The following is a 15,894-nucleotide window of genomic DNA, read 5'->3' as shown; positions in this document are numbered from 1 at the left end:
GAGATGATAATACTAAACCAATTTTTTTTACCTAATATATTTTATCAGTAATGTTTTTACCGTTGTACTTTCTATCTTCTTACTTATTTTGTTTATTGTGTTATATCCATTAAAACCCATAATTAAATAATTAATGTTTATCAATGATAGTCAAATTATATATTGATTTCCGGACGATTCGTATGAAATGACAAATCAAAAATTTGACAAGTGACGTAAAATCGATTGAAGTGATATAAATTTGTACCGATACAATCTGATAAGTAAATATCAACTAGTGAAGGCAATTAAAAAAGCCACAAAACTAAATAATAAAAATGGAAGGAGTCGCTCGTTTAGCTGTAGTTGAACAAACCTTAAGTGATGTAAATGAATTTAACAAATTGTTGCACGATCTTTTAGAATCCATTGAACGTATTCTAGACAATCCTTACGATGTAAAGAAATTAAAAAGTACTTCTAATATTGAGAATGCAACAGAACATGAGGTTTTTCGTGAATACCTTAATTACATTGGATTTGAATTGGTACGTTTTGTATTAATAATTGTGCCCAAAGGTAGCTTATAAAACTATTATAGTTTATTTATAAACATTAAGATATAAATTTTATTGAAGACAATTCTCTGTATATTTTTAGAAGTTTAACCAATATTTAGTATACTTGTTAGAATTTATTGTAAACATCTTTAAGCAATACAGGAAGTTAATGATTATATTTGTACTCTTAGTAAGCCACAAAGAGTTCAAATATAATCTTTAACTGATTGAAATTGGCTTAATGTCCTTTGGTTTGTATCGCAGTCAAGTTTGTTTTAACTGGTACAGTTTTACTGTATGTGTAGGCTTTTGGTTTCTTTTTATATTAGATAATTGTAGGTCAATCTTCAGAAACAAGGTGCTCTAAACGTCCAGGAGAGTGATGTTTATTATAATACACTAAAGATAATATGTTGAGAAGCAAGTTTAAGTTTTAAGTTCTAGATTCTAGGATGATCGGTAGAGGAGGCCTATAAGGCAATAATTTTGGCATTAAACAACAAGTAAAAATAATAAACAAATAAATGAAACAATTAAAATTTAAAGAAAAGTCAAGAAAAATTTGTGAAGGTGTGACCGAGATAGATATTTTTGTGTTGGTTTCTGATTTATTACTTAAAAATCAAATTTATGTAACTCCTTTCAAAAAATTAATGGTTTCAAAGACATCAGTGATTTTTTTATTTGAAAAAAATTATTGATTGAAAAAAAGAGCTCATTAAAAAGTATGTTAAACATGCCTTGAAAAATTTATTAATCTTGAATTTTTGAATATAAGGCATAGCCTTATTGGGATATGTTAGTCCTCGAGGATATGGCGGTGACAACATTTTATAGATTGAAATTATTCCTATTTTCAAGAACATTAAAGTTAGTCACTGGACAAGAAATATACCTAAAGATCATACAACTAAGTTGAACCAGTACTATGCCCTATTCAATAAATGAACTATGAATAAATTTATAATAAATTTAGGATTTAGGCAAGTCATGAGCAAAGTAAACATCAGCTCTTTTCTGAATTGGGCTTTTTAACCAGCTTTGGATCATTTAAAATTTGAAAATGAAGAAGTCTGATTGTAGAATGTGAATTCCAATGCATATATCAAGCAGGTCTCCTTAAACCCATGCAGGATGGCAGCCCCAAACACTGTAACTGCCACTACTCACTACAATACTATACACTCTGCACCTGTATGATCAATCCAGAGAATGCTGAGTGTAACTCTAGTGCTCACCTGTTACTTCTAAAAAGTGGCTATTAAATATTCAAGTTTCTGTAGGTTCTCTGAAATATATAACAAAGTTACAAGTGTACAAAGCTCCATGATTTTTGAGGACATCGGAATTGAAAATTGAGACTAATAGCATGAAATGACTAGATATTCGTCAAAACCAACTCACGGCGCAACTGACTATTTCTTTATAATGCACAGGTTACAAAGAAATTTTGACAGTAAAAAGCACCAACTAAATACAGAAATATTCCCAATTAAGAATCTCTCACTGCTTTTTATCTTCCAACATATCTGCTCATAATCTGAGGTCAGGTAATATAGAAAAAGTTGTTAAAGTTACTACTTAACACATTGACTGCCATCTATGAGATAACATAGGTTGCATTCTTTTCTAGGATGCCATATGCAAGTTATCTCATCCTGTGTAGCGCTATTTTTGTGTAGCTATGATTTTATTTAAAATATATCAGTGCTAATATTGATAGATGTGCTGGCTTGCACTAACAGAAAATGTATGAATAAACAAATAAAAAATATAATTACCAAAATTAGTTCAAAATCAGACCATAAAATAAAATTTTATTGTTTGCAACCTTTTTAAAGAAAAAAACATATTTTTTATGTTTTTTGATGATAACTATACACTAAAATAATTAGAGTTTTTAATGATATAATGTTATTAAATCAAATTGTCATATTAGGCCAGATTTCAAAAAATTGCTGTGGCGGTCAATGTGTAAATGTTGTTTTCAGGTGGATGGTGAATACATGTATACTGATAACACTGTAATTAAATTACGTACGGCACAGTCAGCCATTCAGAGGAAGATATGTATATGTTATGGATCTAAGAAACACCTAATTGGCAGGATGCCGACATCTAACTATGTTATCTCCAATGAACCTAAACTGAAAGAAGTGTATTTGGTAAGTTTCTTCAACAGACTATCAATAGTTTTTTGTCTGTAGTAACTCTGCATAAAAAGATAATATATGAAACTTTTATAGGCGATCACTTTATACAGGATGCTTGGTTATAGGTGTAAAAGTTTTAAAAGAGTGTACATATTTTTATTTGCTATCAGTTTATGTATTTTTCATCCTATCCCCTGTATGGTTTCAGAAATAAAAAATTATGTAATTATAATACAGTATGAACAATTTTAAATTTTGGTTAATATATTTAAAAATTAATCATCATTTACTAATTGTCCTTAGCATATTTTAGTGATCACTTCATACAGGTTGATTGAAAATAGGCGTAAAAGATTTAAAGTGTTCTGCTGGCAAATTTGCTTTATAATATAATAGTAATAACTTTGTATTCGCTGGTAGTATATATGCTGAAAACGAAGTTGCAACTCGGAAATGACTTTAACTTATTTACAGGAGACTAATAACAGTTTTTTAGAAAGTATCGAGTCACTTTTCAATAGTGTGTTGGAATATGAAAAAGACGATGTCAAAGCCATGGCCCGAGAACAAATTCCTATAGTAACTCTAGAGATGAAGGCAATAGAAAGGGTTAGGGAGCATCAAAGGAAATTGAAAGTTGGTAAGTGTTTGGTTTGCAATAATATTATATTTACTCAACGTCTTTAAACTTCTGTCATATAGCTGATATGTTATGGTATTAATGCAATTATCTCTATATCCAGTAGGTTTGAAAACAGATGGCCACTGGGGCCGTATTGTTCTGAAGTGGAGACCATCGTGGTCACCAGTGCAGGCTATTATTAACCAGACCTATTAGGAATCGAATTCGGAAAGTTTTGGAGGGAAAATAAATAGCTTATTTGTCAGGAAAAATCGTTATAGCTTTTACACCAATTTCTCATCATTCTTTATGGAGTAATCACTCTGAAATATGTTACATTAATTACTAATTTTTTTTTTTTGGAATATGACAGGCGAATAACTGTCTTTCTGTACAGTCTGCAGGAACACAATGAAAACAATTATTAATTTTAATGTGTACAATTTTGACATCGCTTCTAATTGTATTATCATTACGTCATTCATTATTTCTGAAACTTGAATTTTGGATAGGATGACCCTACAATTAGACGCCAAAACTTTTTTTAGTTATACCGATCACCCTGTATAAATGAACTGGGCTATGAACTAATGTAAATTACTATTCCAGGCGAAGTGAAAGGCAATGATTTGTCATTTGAAATTGCTCTGCTGATGGAACTTCTGGTTTGGTTTAAATATAAATTTTTCACATGGATGGACAAGCCTGAATGCGAGACGTGCGGCGGAACTACAACCTATCATAATTATCAAATAAGGCCCGTGGATAGAGAAAGAGGTGTGAAAGTTGAGGTATATGACTATGTTAATTTTCATATACATGTGATGTAAGGCACCTATTACCGCGTTATGAAACATTATCTAACAATGATTATGATGTCCGTCGATTATATTACAAGTGAATCTGGTGAAATGTATTGCATAACACTTTTGGTTCATCATCATTTTATCCTTAGTATATCCACTGGTCTACATAATCTTCTATAGATTTCCAATCGACGTCATGGTATAGAATAGACCCTATCATCTTCTCAAGAATATTCAGGCAAGATGGCCAGAACCCTCTCCCAAACACATTTGAAGTAAAGTCCAATCAGCTGTGCAGCTATTCTCCACGGAGCTGGCTTACAACGCAACGATTAGTGATATAAGACATCAACAATATTATCAGATATAATGTGAATAAAAAGTAAGGTGAATTTGTTTATAAAATTTAAATTCTTTTTTTTTTATTCTTCCAAATCAATTTCATTACATTCTAAGTAATTCTCGTCCAATAAGACGCATTTTTGCTAAAGCCTTTTCCAGTCCTTGGAACAGTTGTAATAGTTATTTTCTACAGCCTTCAAGACCTTTCTAGATTGGGCTTTAGGCTTTACTGTACTACAAGAAGTCGCACAGAGCCAAATCAGGCGAATGCGGTGGTTGTGCGACTATATGAGTCGAATTTTTTGACAAAAACTGCACTTTTTACTGCATTCATCATGTATGACATCGACTAATGAGACATAAAACATCTTTTGTAATGTTTTGGGCTGAGACAAATGATATTCCAGCACTATTAGCGAAGGCTCTTATTGTCAATCGACAATTATCAAGTATTAAATCTTTGATTTTTTGGACCTTGTCAGATTTAAATGACAATTTCAACTTACTTTTTTAACACAGTAGTATATCTGTGACGTTTTAACAATTAGACATATGTATAAAAAAATATAAGATTTTCTATAAACTCTAAATTTATTCTTAGTTCGTTCTCTCGTTCCACTAGGTCACCCCCTTTTCACACTAGGCCACCTTCCTTTCAAAGTTACTATATTATATGAACGGCCCCTGATGAGAAATATTAAGACGTGTTATGGTGATCGTGGCAGATATACAAATGCACGGTATGCAACGAGAAGACGAATTTTCCGCGGTACAAGAACCCGGCCACGCTTCTGCGCACGCGCCGGGGGCGGTGCGGCGAGTGGGCCAACTGCTTCGCGTTGCTCTGCCGCTCGCTGGGCTACGACACACGCCACGTCTACGACACCACCGACCACGTCTGGTGCGAAGTGAGTCACTTAATTCTATAATTACCGTGGGGAGTAAGTTACTAAACTACATGACCCTTAGGTTCTAGAATGCATACAACAGAGTAGAATCTGCATCGTAGTACGTCCACACATAAAGTAGAATGAATGGATGGAGTGGGGAGATTCGTAGACAAAAGAGAAGGAACGAACGTAACCTATCGTTAAAATGACAGTAGGCATGTCATTTGGCGCACAGACCAAACGTCCACTGGTTCTGGAGTGCAGACCACAAACCAACAACCGTAGCTTAGGACGTCCATCTATAAAGTGGACATATAGCCATTCTAAGGTCATCGGAAGATGCTGGATGCACAAAGTCACTTATTTTTCATATAAATTAAATATTATTTTCCTGTTTTGTCTTTTAAATTTATACTTGATGAAGATTACTTGATAATCGCCCCCTCAACCCCCTCGCGGGTGGAATATCTTAAAATACGTTCTTAGCTGACTTCTATTCGGTGAATAAAATGTACCTACCAAATATCAAGTCCCTAAATCTAATGGTTCCAGATATATCATGATGAGTCAGAACATAGACAAAAAATTTTTAGCTTTTTTTTTAAATTTTGACACTACGAGATTAAACAGTTCGCTTTTACTATCTGTGATATACGAAAATGATTTTTTTTTTCAAATTTTTATAGGTATACGACCATGAAACTGGCAACTGGCTTCACGTGGACCCGTGCGAGTGCCTGTTAGACGCTCCGCTTGTGTACAGCTGCGGGTGGAACAAGAAGTTGTGTTACGTCATCGCCGCTTCAAGAGACGACCTGCAGGACGTGACCTGGCGTTACATCACAGACCATAAAGAGGTAAGATCTACCCTTCTAAATCGTTAGCCTTTGGCAGAGCATTAGTGGTCTTGGGCGGTATCTCACGACATTTTTATCACAGCTAGGGAAGTTCACAGGTGTGTTTTATGAAGGCTTTCGTGATATCTAAAATACACGTGTTGAATGAGGGGTAACACAGATCGACATCTCCGTGTGCGTAAAGTCGCGTATCGATTTGAGGAAACTACATAGTAATTATACCGCATGTCAAACAGATGTTCAAGCGATGCATGTTATCACAAAATACATCTGTTACTGGATCCACTAGACCTACTGTTTTTTGTAGGTTCATATTGAAGATATCCATAAACTGTAGCGCCTATGGAATTTTTATATTAGGTTTTTAATATATCTGCGCAAATATAAATACATATTTAGACCATATTTTTAAGCTTCATAATACGCTCAAATGGTTGCCATTTCGATTTCAGAATGCATCTTCTCTTCCCTATAGTATTTCATTCAATCCGCTTTCTACTTCTTACTTTAAATCAAGCTATCTCTTGTTAGATGGCTCACGTGATAAGTTTCTTAAATCATCAGTGAACTTGAAATCGACTATGCCTGTTCATTCTACTATATTTATTGAAAAGTCTATTATTGTCGCTGTCGGTATTTAAAAAGATGGTAAAAAACACTTCCTTGGCCTTTAACCTTTAGTAGCCTGATTTACGAAAGTGATTTTTATTTAATATTACTGTGTTTGCTTAAGGGTCTAGATGAAGGGAAAAATAGATTCTTTTTTTTTAATGTCGTTGGAAAGAATATTATACAACAGTAAAATACGTACAGCCAACCTACAAAAAAACTAATAATAATGTGAACATTCGGTTTAAAAGATTGGTATCAAAATTGAAACTCTAGGTTATTAAGGGTTAAAACAGGATATTGACCACCAATGTATGCAATAATGTATCGCCAATGTCCGTATTTCAGCCCTTAGATCCTCGCTGCAAGGAATTGACTTCCCCCATAGATATCTATAAGGGTTATACCATAATCGCCACACATGGCAAGCAAGTTGGCGGTCGCAGTGAATATTTTGGTACGCAGAGGACGTCGCTAGCCAGCTTCTAGAAACTTATTTTTGAGCAGTGGCAATCTTATTAAAACACAAAGTATAGATCATATAAAATTGTATCCCGGGAATTGAATCCGCGACCTACAACAGCAAGTCTCAATCCTCTATCGTTGTGCTATCGTTGCTTTATAATTTATTCGTTATTTGTACAATTTTGTGAAATATGTAGTACGTCTTTTTTGTTTTGTACGCCCTAAATCGCTTCTTCCTTGATGCCTCTCATCTCATTTTGCTAAGGTGGCTTGGTAGAGATCGCTTCGAGCGATAAGACCACCTGTTGTACCTCTAAATATAATGGTTTAATTTTAATAATTAGTCATATATTTTTTGTTACCTTTCCTTTTAGATATATTTTCTTTCGTTACTTTGGTGTACAATTAAGTGTAAACAAATGAAGGAATAAAAATATTTTAAGATAGATCTAATAGATTCAAAATTTAATATTATATATAAATTTAATATGGAATAGAGCGGCCAATTTGCAAAAATGTGACTTATTATAAACCGCGAATTGGAGCCTGTGTCATACCTTCAAAATTCTTGACCCCAGGGTATCCAACTTACATTGTTTGTCTTCACGGTACGTGACCAGCGGTAATGTTATCTATAGTAATCTGCAGTAATTTCCAACGTTCAAGAAAATTCAAAGCAATTATTTGTACCCTCTAAATCAGGTTACCGAGAAAGGTATTGTTAAAATCTAGGTTCTTAAAAGGAGGAAGCTATGCGGGGAGTCGGAGCTGATATCCTACATCATGACGTTACGCAACGAGCGGCAGAAGCAGGTTACGGAGGCGAGGAAGCAGTTCCTCCTTAACCGTGGTCTCAAGGAACTGGTGCAATTGATGGTTGAAAAGTAAGCCGTAGTAAACTTATTTACATACACTCCATAATACCCTATATATATATACATGTAAATATATATATATATATATATATATATATATATATATATATATATTTACATGTATATATGTAGCAGTGGTCGTGCAAAATATCTCGTATGTATTTATACATATATATATATATTTACTATAAATATAAGTATACATATATATATACATAGCGGAAATAGCTTATATATTAGTCCTTTTCTTACTAACTGCTCTGATGCAATGAATTTTTTTTTTTTTGTAAAATAGGAAACCGGGCGAATACGAAACACGCGGTCGTATATCCGGTTCAAAAGAATGGCGGGAGGAGCGGGGCGAAATGGGAAAAGTCAAAAAGAGTCACACGTTCAAATTCAACCGGCCGGGTAACTACAGCGTGCTGTACTACACGGTGCCGGATAAGTACCGGATACTGCGGGACGGCGAGGAGTTCCAGGTGGTCGACGGCTTCGTCAACGGGACATACGAGTGCGAGCATATGATCCGTAATGTCGAGAAGGATTGGGGCAAAGTTTACCTGGCTAGGGAAGGTATGATCTTGTAAATATACTTTTTAATTTGTAGCTGCCACTTGAACCTTAACCTTTACTTAACATACCAACTGGTAAGCTGCAAGGCATTGGGTACCCTCAAAGGAAACCACGGTAACCGGTCATGCACTGCCTGCATCCAGGGAGTTCCAACGACTTTAATTGTTGAAATAACCATGTACAAGCGTTCCGTCTGGAACAACCATTCCGTTTACCATCTCTCTACCTTCGAACAACAACAGCTCCATCACTTCAGCCGTAAGACTTACAATGGATATAGGCCTCCACCATAGATAGGACTGGTAGAAAAGCCTTTGCACCTACCCAGTCCACGGATCCTACTCCACAACCTAAAAGCCCCAAATTAACAATAACATGTACAGAGATTTTTGAATTAATTGCAAATTAATTATAAATATAATTATATCAATTAAATAATTTTAATAGAATAAGTCATTAAGCTTATACATATCGTCGATTTAGACTAAAGGAGTCGTTCTTGAAAAGCGTCAGCTGAAATTTTATTTTTCTGAACACCTCTTACCCTAGTCACATGTCGCGTAGCAAGCTGAAATTTCTACTTCTCATACGTCACAAAAGTTAAAGCCAGTAAAAAAGGTTTACTATATGTTGCTTTCTAATAAGAAAAATCATAATGAAAGTTATTAGATATCAGAGTTATCACTTTACACAGGGCGATTGAAAATTGGTGTAAAACCTTCAACATTTTAGATTGCAGAAATGCTATACATTTTAAGCTATCAACTTTTACACTTATAGCCAATCGTCTTGTATAATCATATTTATATTATTGTCGTTATTATTAAGATATTAAATAAATATAATAATATTTAATTGACTGACAAGCAACTGGGTAACATATATTGAATATTTCTTACGTTTGTCACAGAGGACGAGTCAAGAGGCTTCATATCTTGGAAACTGGCCGTGATAGGCGAAGACCTGGTCTTCGATAAGCTGTCCATCGACCTATCCGTGGAGATATACGCGAACGCCTTCATCGTGAGCATGGTGCAGTTTGATGATGAACCTCCCCAGGAGATGGAGCTCTGTGAGTATTAGTTTTGGTTGTTCTGAGCGACCATGGAGCGTTTGAAGTAGTAGTAGTAGTAGTGCTACTAAGCGGACAATAGGTCCGGGCCAAGTCTTCCAAGCTCTTGTATCTTAAAAAGGGGGGGGGGGGGTTATTATGGAAAAGCGTCAGTCATTGCTGAGGCCTCTCCATGGGGGCGCTTGAGCCTAGTCACTCCATGGAGCAATCGCGCCTGTCACCTCCACCAGTGAAATCTGCCAATGCCACTTGGGCAGCAGAGTAAGCCATATAAAAAAATGTTCCATGTGACCTCAACCTGTGCTACTAGTTCATTGTCGGACCAATATGGAATAGCACTCTTAAATGAATTGTCTATGAAAATAATTAGTTTGAAGTTTTCTATGATCCCTAACCTTATTTAAACAAAATGTTTCAGAACAATATTGATATGTAACGTACATATAATAGATAAGAAAAATTATTATAAATTATAATATGTTTATCCAGTGGCGTAGCTATGGTATTTGGGGCCTGGGGCAGATTGAGGCTTGGTGCCCCCCTCCCCGAAAGAGTCTAAATAATTTCTAAATTCAGAACAGAATGTAGTTCATATATATTTTTATAACGAACATTCCTCGCTTTTTGGCCTGCAAAGTCATTAATCAAATTTTCAAAATCAATAGTGTCGACTAGTTCATGTTCTAATGACATTATTTATTTATTTATTATATTTCATTTAATCTATTTATCATTAAATAATCTTGCAATAATGTAATAATTTATTATTTTGTCATTTAGGGCTCTTTTAAAAAACACTTAAAGTGTTTTGCGAATGAAAGGCTGTGTATATTATAATTTGTAACCGTTTACTTATTTTTAATGTTCATATTATTTAACAACTTATTTAGCACAAAAATAGTAAAATTCGATATTCTTTTTATGTTATTTACTTAAAATTATGGTTTTCATTTTAGTTTTAACATTTCATTATTCATCATTCAAAAAAAAAAAATCCAAAAAATTATTTTCATCTTTGGTGTCCCCCCTGCATGTGGTACCTGGTGCGGCCGCCCCGCTCGCCACCCCCTAGCTACGCCACTGTGTTTATCTACGATCTACAATTTTTGATACTCGCTTTATATAGTATATTTTACAATTACATGACTTAACATAATACTTTTAAACGTAAGTTTATCTTTCAATTAAATCTTTATATTCTTCAGTAGCATTGATTGGAATCCCTTTTCTTTTAAAGGCCTCCTACAGCTTTTTCCAGATGGCTATCTATAGCCTTTCTCCACCATTCACTTCCTGATACCCACCTTTTTGTGGGGCGGCCTTTTTTTCCTTTGTTCCTTTCTATATAGTTGTCTCCAATCTTCATCTTTTGTCTCTATATCTTACTATATGTCCTGCCCATTGTCATTACCGTTTTTGTTCTTAAATATACCGTCTTTATTCATACTTCAGGGAAAATATACAAGTTCCTTCTTTTTATTTTTTATTTATCTACTGAAGGTCGCGTCCTTCCAGTAGAGCCTTGATCGAGGATTCGACAAAAACGATATATGATCTCAATGGTGTTGTTATTTATTTAGATCGCACGTGGAAGTTTCAACGGGAATTCAAGCAGATGGTGGTCAGTTGTACACTCACCGGTGGAATGGGCGACGTCGCGTGGCAGCACGCGCAGCTGTTCCGACAGAGGATCACCAGCAACCGATGCCTTTTCACCGTAGAAGCTAACGTAGTTAAGAAGGAATAAAAAAAAATTCCCTATGTCAGACATTACCTTTGTCTTGCTTCTATACAGGATGATAAGTCACGTGTAAAAACTTTAAAAGTGAATGTAGTACACCTTATTTAACAGCAAAATTTCTTAAATTATTACACGTATTTCAAATTATCTCATACAAAGTGACCATTCTGAAATATGTTACATTAATTTAGTTTGTCTAAAGGGACAGGCCAATAACTTTTGGCGATACAAAGTCTGTAGTGATAGTAAACAATAATTTATTTATGTGATAATTTTGAATGATTAATATTATCATTACCTTTGGATTTTGGATAAGGTGTACAGTACATTATTTGACAGCAAATGAGTAATACATTTTTTAAATTTTTTGAAATTCATCTGCAAACATAAAGAAATTAAAAAAAAATCAAAATGCCATGTTAAACGTTACTATTGCTTTAACAGTAAAATCAAATATTTATTTTTAACACAATCTGCAAAGCTGTTGGTATCAAAAATTTGAAAAAAACAATTATTAATATTTTAAAAATGACAACTTAAATTTTCTTTAAATAGAAGTAAAAAATAAGTAACTTGACCCGAATAAAGTTGTATTATTTCTAAACTTTGCAAAATGTTTAGAGTAAAATATTGACATTAACGTGTTTTTTTATGTTTATGTATAGAAAATATTTTTCTTTGCTGGTTTTTTATACCCAGACATTTGGGAGGCAATATGTACCCACTAAAACCTATTTTTAACCATTATTTATTTGTGTCGCATTGTTATGATGCATTTCAATTTCGTAGTCTTTTTTTGTATTTCCAATGTTACCTTTGACTAAGACGAAATTTGAGTTTATAACATAAGAAGATTGTAGTCTGACAAATGCGGTAATGGTAATTTTAGGCTTTTGAGGTAAATATTTCCACCGAGAGCCTTATTTCTGAACAGCTTATGATTAAAGAACATCACACAGTGCTTCATGAGACAGTAATTAGATATATGTGCGCTTCGTTCTTTTGGACCATGATGTTCTTGCAATAGAAAGATACAAAAAAGATGATCTATCTTAACCTATGTATATATCAGCGGTGGTCAAGCTTTTATAATTTTTATTACCTGACTTGTTGCCCAAGTGGCATCTGCAGATTCTGAAGTGTGCGAGGTGGCAAGGCATAGAGAGCGCTTAGCTTAGCCAAGCTTAAGGGCTCCCTGGCGAGCTCGAGCTGGATTGAGAAGCTGAGCTCTTAGATCTTTTCGGCATACGATCCATGACTAGGCTCAAGGGCGCTTCGAAGGGACCTCAGGGTTGTCACTCGAGTTTTTTTTTAAAGCAAGTTCGCACTACACGCGGCGGGCGCATGCTTTATTATTTTTTTGGTGGACTGGAGAGAATAAAAATAAATGTCTGAATGCTGTTTTTCGAACGGTGCCGATAGATGTCGCTGAAAGCAAATTGCCTCGCGCTGTCATTCGACGTAGGGTAGTCGCATATAAGTTCCGTTCGGTTGTGTAGTGATTATTTAACTAATAAGATTTAACGACACATTAGCGTTATCACCAAATGTGTTGCTAATTAGCGACAAATATCGGGTATCGCTTGAACAATTCGGCCAATTTTATGTAAAGCATAAAACGAAGAGAAAAAAAATGAAAAATAGTAAGAAAAAGACACTGGTTTTCATATAAATCACAGAGTATATTAAAACATTTACTCTTCGAGACCAAAGAGGGCGACATCATCATCATCAACGTTTCAGCCATAGTTCACATAGAGAGACCACAGACTTACAAAAGTCTTATTGGTATCTACCAATAAGATGGCCAGGACGTCTGCCCTAGGCTGCGTTGCCATTCCAGTCTCCATTTTAGAGTCTTGAGACCCCAGCGGCCATTTGCCCTACGCGGTATACAGCCTCCGCCATTTCAACTTGCCAATCCGCTGGGCAGTTTAGGTTACATTCATTTCTTTACTACATATGTCTTTTTCGAATGTAGTGAAACAATAACATGAGAAGGCATTACAATGAAAATATTATGACATATTTATTGTCTTTTGATTATATTAAAATTAAAATTTTTGTATGACAAGTTGAGTCTATCTATTCGAATAAAACGCCACAGATTCGAGAAAAACAGACGGAAAGATATTTTTAATGAATATATAAATTACGCTTCTATGATAGTCTGTGGAGGCAATTTTAAAAACATGGATAAATAAAAGTCAAAATTAGTGATATTACAATAAAGTGCCAATCGCATTTTTATTTAAGACAAGACAACTTTTTAGTTGCGATGACATTTATTAATATTTATTTATTTGGGGGACCAGAAAGTAACGTCGCTTTCTTAAGTTCAAATCACACGGTGACTTTTTTTACAAGTTTTATTTCTGATACACATTATATTCACCTTCGTTATCAACAACCTTTTGCTATCTAGTGTACAATTTTTCAAGGCCAGTGCGGTAAAAATCAGTCGGATTTTCTGTAAAATATGTTGACAGAAACGACATTACTTTCCGGTCACCCTTATAGCTTTTGCGACATAAATTTAGGAATTTCTAATGTGTGCAATACATTCGAGAAATGCTGTTAAGGATTTTTAAATGCAGAATCCTTAGCACGTTTAGTTTTAATATTCACTAGTTTTAGCGCTCTTTGAACAAATCTAATCTGCTTCTAGTTGGAGATATAAGTCACTGTAAGCAATACATTCCATATTTTATTAAAACTTAGCCAATTAAGATATGCATTGTGTAGTGTGACCGATTAATCAGCTTTTTGTAGTATTTTATAAAAACAGTTTGTAACTTCATCATTTATGATAAATAAAATACACAATGTGATAATCATTAATTTGTTTTAATTTTGCTTCCCTTGGCAGATTTACAGGTTTATTTGTTCTGTGTTTTTAAGCAATGGGCTACCATTGCCACCAGCGGTAAAGGCAGACTTGCGATCCTACGTCGCAGCTTTGATTCTCGGGATAAAACCTTATATAATTCACACTTTGTGTGTTAATTTTATAGTTGGTACCATAACAAGTTTCTAAAGGATGGGCAGCAACTCTGCGTACCATAATACCACAATGCGATCGCCAATCTGCTTGCCAAGCGTAGCGATTATGGTACGCATCCGCTGCTGCCCATCCTCTGAAAACTTATATGTAAGCAATTACAATCCTATATAGTTAATGCACAAAGTTTCAATTATATATAACACCGTATCCAGAGATTCGAATTTACGATCTACAATCGCAATTTTCAGTCCTCTGCCGCACTGATCATAATGTTTATATTTGAGATAAACTATAATGACACATTTCATTAATGATAAACTTCTCAGAACATGTATATTTATATGTATATCATTTTTATCATTAATAATATAAACACGGTAAAACCAGACAGTTAATAATTTCAGCAATTATAATTATCTGTTAAAAAAATTGATTTGGATTTCATACTACACAAATAACATTTTTCTCTCTATACGTTCATTAAATCAGACGTAATAAATAAATGTAAATATAAGCAGTGACATATTTTACTACATCAATACATTAAAGGTTAGAACTGAATTGATTTAGGCTAAGCATTATGGACGCTGTTTCAAAGTTACTAATAGAAAATTAATAAAAGATAGACCAGTTGCCCGTAGCACTTATTTTTGTCCCGTTGCGGAAACACCTCATAAAACATGAGAGTTTGTCTATGGTGCGGATGGACAGAAAACTACAACTGACAAAAAAAACCTATATATTCACTCCTTTGAACCTTTTACACCTATAACCACTCATTCTGTGTAGAGTAATTAAAACAGATTGTATTTATAAATTTCATATTTCAGACGTGCCAAATTAAAGACCGCGGTACTGTCTCCAACATATGCTTTCTATAAGCCAACACTTCAACTTGGGAAAATTTTTATATGAATATTCGATTTCTGATCATCAGACGTTAAGCAATTTATTTATTAATAAAACCAGATTACATTATATTCTTTTATTAATATGTAATTAAATGTTACATAGTTTATACATTATCAAATAGAGATACTGCGACCATAACGACTGACATCGCATGCCAGCCATACATTAAAATGGGTCAAAATTCGTAATACAAATTGTTAAACTACATTAGACTAGATTTTAAACAAATAAGTAACGCAGATTTACATCTAGAACTATCAACAGAGAGCAATGTAACAAGTAAGTATACTTTACCGCGTATGTTGAATTTTTTTTATAGCAAATACGACGAAAAGCAGGGGTGGTCAATACGACAATCAAGACGAGTCAATTTTATTTAACCTTAAAAAACTTATTACAAAATGAATAAGTACACGATTATCTTTTTACAA

The 15,894-nt window shown here is 34.1% G+C and overlaps 1 protein-coding gene across 1 annotated transcript; it reads left to right on the top strand.

Annotated features, from left to right (window-relative positions):
* Positions 1 to 267: 267 nt before the first annotated feature.
* On the top strand, positions 268 to 11,898 carry Pngl (N-glycanase Pngl). Its single transcript, XM_068764305.1, has 10 exons — positions 268 to 527; positions 2,531 to 2,704; positions 3,167 to 3,332; positions 3,924 to 4,105; positions 5,188 to 5,370; positions 6,039 to 6,209; positions 8,016 to 8,167; positions 8,454 to 8,734; positions 9,645 to 9,806; positions 11,387 to 11,898. The coding sequence occupies exons 1-10, from the start codon at positions 318 to 320 to the stop codon at positions 11,551 to 11,553; spliced, it is 1,848 nt and encodes a 615-aa protein (XP_068620406.1). The 5' UTR covers positions 268 to 317; the 3' UTR covers positions 11,554 to 11,898.
* The last annotated feature ends 3,996 nt before the right edge of the window (positions 11,899 to 15,894 follow it).

Source organism: Battus philenor, unplaced genomic scaffold (assembly GCF_028537555.1).
Source record: "Battus philenor isolate CCGP_79_NKW_IND1 unplaced genomic scaffold, ilBatPhil1.0.hap1 SCAF_19, whole genome shotgun sequence".
Classification (NCBI taxonomy): domain Eukaryota; kingdom Metazoa; phylum Arthropoda; class Insecta; order Lepidoptera; family Papilionidae; genus Battus; species Battus philenor.
Note: the sequence above shows the minus strand (reverse complement) of the source record. Positions and strands in the feature narration are given on the sequence as shown.

Coding starts and splice junctions, on each gene's coding strand:
- Pngl (XM_068764305.1), top strand. CDS start 318: ATGGAAGGAGTCGCTCGTTTAGCTGTAGTTGAACAAACCTTAAGTGAT. Junction 2,705..3,166: donor AACTGAAAGAAGTGTATTTG/GTAAGTTTCTTC, acceptor ACTTATTTACAG/GAGACTAATAACAGTTTTTT. Junction 4,106..5,187: donor AAAGAGGTGTGAAAGTTGAG/GTATATGACTAT, acceptor TGATCGTGGCAG/ATATACAAATGCACGGTATG.